Source organism: Phalaenopsis equestris, unplaced genomic scaffold (assembly GCF_001263595.1).
Source record: "Phalaenopsis equestris unplaced genomic scaffold, ASM126359v1 Scaffold000033, whole genome shotgun sequence".
Classification (NCBI taxonomy): domain Eukaryota; kingdom Viridiplantae; phylum Streptophyta; class Magnoliopsida; order Asparagales; family Orchidaceae; genus Phalaenopsis; species Phalaenopsis equestris.
The window spans coordinates 105314-109767 of NW_018164475.1; the positions used below are offsets into that span (position 1 = coordinate 105314).

The 4454-nt window shown below is 30.0% G+C and overlaps 1 protein-coding gene across 1 annotated transcript; it reads left to right on the forward strand.

The window, feature by feature from the left end:
- Nucleotides 1-1238: 1238 nt before the first annotated feature.
- On the forward strand, nt 1239-2954 carry LOC110018729 (alpha carbonic anhydrase 7-like). Its single transcript, XM_020716142.1, has 7 exons — nt 1239-1317; nt 1411-1628; nt 1737-1843; nt 2170-2275; nt 2462-2632; nt 2739-2792; nt 2889-2954. Exons 1-7 carry the CDS (start codon nt 1239-1241, stop codon nt 2952-2954), a joined length of 801 nt encoding a protein of 266 aa, XP_020571801.1.
- Nucleotides 2955-4454: the final 1500 nt, after the last annotated feature.

The following is a 4454-nucleotide window of genomic DNA, read 5'->3' on the forward strand; positions in this document are numbered from 1 at the left end:
TATATATGTATAATTTAAAATAAAAAAATATATCTATTTTCAATATGCCAAAATAGACCGCACAAAAGAGCTTCTAGCATAGCCACACCGAAACATGGCGTGACCACGCCGCCCAACTCGAGCCCACGCGTATTTAAGCTGCAGCTCGAGCGTGGTCACTCCGCAACATCTTTTCAGTTTTGGAAAAATTTTAATGCAGGATTATGATGAGTCTGAAAAAGTATTCAATAAAATCTTTGTAAAGAGAAGATTTATGGAGGTTTTTGGAGAGAGAATTGCAGAGGAGGCTAATCTATATTTTCTGAGAGCGTTGTGAGAGAAATTGGAGGTTATCCTTGTAAGAGGAAATCAAAGGGCTGTATGTATTTTTCTATAATAAGAATATTTCTTGCAGGTTTTATTTCCATAAAATCTTCTTTTTTTTTCTCTCGGGCCATGAGCGGCTAAATAGCTTTTCAATGCCTCTGTGATTCTTGGGATGATTTTCTTGGTTTGTTTTTTTCTTTTGATTAACCAAGAGAAGTGAATAAAATAGAAATATTTTATTCAAGATCTTGCAAGCAATTATAGGGGATCAAACTTTATTGAAGATGCAATAAACATAAGCATGATTTAATTTTGTGTGGTATGCAGTTTAATTTTTCAAAATTATATTATGATTATGTTGTACAATTTATAAACTTATCACTTATGATGAACTAGTATTGGGCATTTGCGAATTTACATTGGATCATGCTTCAAGCTTGAAGGCCGGCTATTTGGCAGCCTCATTTTCGACAAATAGAAATTCAAAATTTGATAGCAGGCATTTGAAACACTAACAATTAAAAAAAAAATATTTGAAGATTTACAGTGTACCATTTAATTTCTTGGTGTTTACATATCTAACACCTAAGCTTCAATTTTTGCATACACATGTCCCTTTTCCTATTAATCAAAGGGTTTATTTCAATGAAAGGGTGTATTTCGTTTTATTAAGGTTAAGATGGCAATATCTTTTATCTGATGTCCATTATTTGTGTATAAATATAGTAAGTAGGTGTTGAATATGTAAATTTATTAGAATATAGTCCAATAATTTATAATATTATCTCCCTTGACAATATTCTAACGCTACTTAACTTTGACTATGTATGGGAGGGATAGAGCCTAGCTTACTATAAATTTCCCTCAAATTTATCAAAATCTCATTCTCATATCAACTTTCCCTTACTATCTAGTAGTTATTGAGATCCATAATGGAACACTTCAAGCAACTTGCCCTCATCATTGCTATAATGGCTTTTCTCTACATTGATCATGATGCAATGGCCTACAGTATATGAACTATTATAGATATAAAGAAGTTACCATATTTATTTATTTGAACATTTTTTTTAATGTTTTATGTTATAATGATGTCATAAATAGCAGAGCATGAGGAGTTTAGCTATACGGTGGGGGCCTGGAATGGTCCGGATCATTGGGGAGATATCCGTAAGGACTGGGAGACATGTAAAATTGGGCACTCACAATCACCAGTATCAATATATGATGAAAAGACCGAGTTTGTATATCAACCGGAGGATCTTAAATGGATTTATCATCCTGAAAAAGCTGTGATGAAGAATCTTGGTCACAACATCATGGTAAATTAAAAAGAGCTTTCTTATGTTATTTAAAAAAAATTATGAAGATTGTTTTACGTATGAAAAATGTCATTGAGCTAATATTATGAGATTTTAATGACATGACAGATCCAATGCGAAGATGTAGTGGGTGGTGTATGGATCAATAAAACAGAATATCCATTGAAGCAAGTGCACTTTCACACGCCTTCAGAGAACACACTTAATGGAAAAAAGTATGTGTTATAACCAAATATTCAAATTGTATATCTCATAAAAAATAGAGAATGTAGTTGCAAAATGCCTTCTTTAATAGTATAAAAAAGGTAATGACAATAAAGATTTATGCTAGAAGCTAATCATTTTCTTCAACACATATAATACTTATCAAAGCAACTAGTTCATATATTGACCAATTATGAACAATTTTTTAGTTACAACAAATTAAAAACTTTACTATCATATTCTTATTTTATGATGTGGTATATCATCAGTACTCTCTTTTATATTCATACTATCCTAGTACTAAAAGTATTTTTTATTAATATAATGGCCAACTCAGATTTGATTTAGAGGTTCATTTGCTTCACCAACGTACTACTGACCAACCAATGGCTATGGTAAGCCTCTTATATGAAGTTGGTGCTCCAGATCCATTTTTTACCAAGGTATTCAGTTTCTATTCCATTAAGTTTATGCATGTATGCTCCATCTTACTCATGAGTCTGTTTTGTTATTAAGCAATAAGTTGTGTATATCTATAAATATTTATAATTAATTATGCATTAATGTAATTATTTTAATAATTGATTGTTATCATTATTAAAGTAAATCAAAATTATTCTTAATATTAGGTTGAAAAGCATATTCGTGCAATAAGTAAGAAAATTGATGCAACGGCGGACATTGGAAACATTGATCCTATGGAGGTAATTAGAAAGTTCGGAAAACACTACTATAGATTGAAGGGATCTATCACTATTCCACCTTGCACTGAAGGTGTCACATGGACTATCAATAAAAAGGTTATTAATATTTTCTCATTTATAAATTAGATTTCAACCTGCAGTCTAATTACTAAAAATTATTGTGATTTTGTTAACTTATAAACAATACAATTTATTTGTACAGATCAGAACTATATCTCTAGAGCAGCTAAATTTGTTAAAGGGTGCTGCTATACATGTAAGTTTTCTCAAAATGCCAAAAAAATATAAAGTAAGTTATTTTTCTATAATATTGCTTGTAATCTATTAACATGCACAATTTCTCATTATGTAGGGTTATGCAAAGAATGCAAGGCCTGTGCAACCGCTTAATGATAGGGTGGTTCAACTATTTGTTTGAATGTTTACATTTCAACTTAATGGGAAATTTATGTAATTGTTTAATTGAATAAGAGAAAAATGATGAATGTAGCCAACCTCTCATAGTGGGCCAAAGGCTTATAGTTGTTGTTATTGTAGTTATTGTTGTATTTGTTGTTGTAGTTTTTGTTATGGTTGTTTTTGTTTAATTAGATAAGAGTTATGGTTTATTGATAAATTTCCCGCCAATGTCTTTTTATTATTTAGCATAAGATGTTCTAATCACTCTTTCAGTTAAAATTTTGTTCTGATAATTTTGGGTTGTGGAATACAAATTCATTATATAATAACAAAGAAATCAATTGAGAATAATTAATAATGAGGCTTCAGTAAACTGACATTAGGAAAAACTCTTGTAGATTTTTTTTGGAAGGATAAAATGCTAAATAAATGTCTTTCCAAGTGATAAATCTATTTTAAAATGAAGTATAACTTTTGCTTCATTATTGAAGAAACAAATATAACATCATTATTTATCTAGTTTTTTTTAAGGATGTATAATAATAATAGGTTTAACATGATATATATTTACATATCCATTACAGAGTAAGAGAAAAATTATAGGTCAAAATGAGATTGTTGTATGTTGCAATTGAAAAGCATTTGACCAACACTTTATAGCATAACATTTCTTTGATTGTTAAATCAAATGAACCCTTATTATCAAATGAACCCTTATAAAAAATAAATTTACAATCAAACTAAGTTAGTTGCCAAAATGATTTCAATTACATCTTAAATACTAAAATCCAATCATTAAATGGTCTCAAATCAACCCATGTTAGATCAGTATGTAAAGATGGAGATGGCCCAAATTTTTTATAGTTTCAGCTAACTGGGGGTGACCATTTTAGACTAGTATGTAATGAAGGAAAATTAGTCATTGCTCCTATTATAGTCTCAGGTGACTGGGAGAGACCATTTGAGTTGATGTGTGTAGCTAGTGACTATGTTATCCAGACAATTTTAGGGAAAAGCACGATAAAAATTTTTAAGCTATATATTATGCCAGTAAATCCTTTAATGAAGCTAAAATCAATTGCACTGCAACTGAGAAGGCATTATTTACTATAGTATATTCTTTTGATAAATTTAGATCTCATTTAATTGGTTAATTGAAACAAAATGTATTGCTCATACAGATCATTATGGTAATAGATATCTTATGTTGAAGAAGGGTGCTGAACCAAGATTGATTAGATGGGTCATCTTAATGTCAGAGTTTGATAACAAAGTGGCAGATAGGAAAAGATCCGATAATCAAACTGATGACCATTTATCTAAACTAGATGAGAGAAATTCATACACTTATGTAGATGAAATTAATGAGAATTTTCCTGATGAACAACCGTATGTTATTACTGAGTGGTGCATTATGTGGTATAATGACACGGTAAATTTTTTTATTAGTGATTATATGTCATATGGATTAACATACCACCAATGAGAAAAGTTCATTCATGATGCTAGATCTTACCTT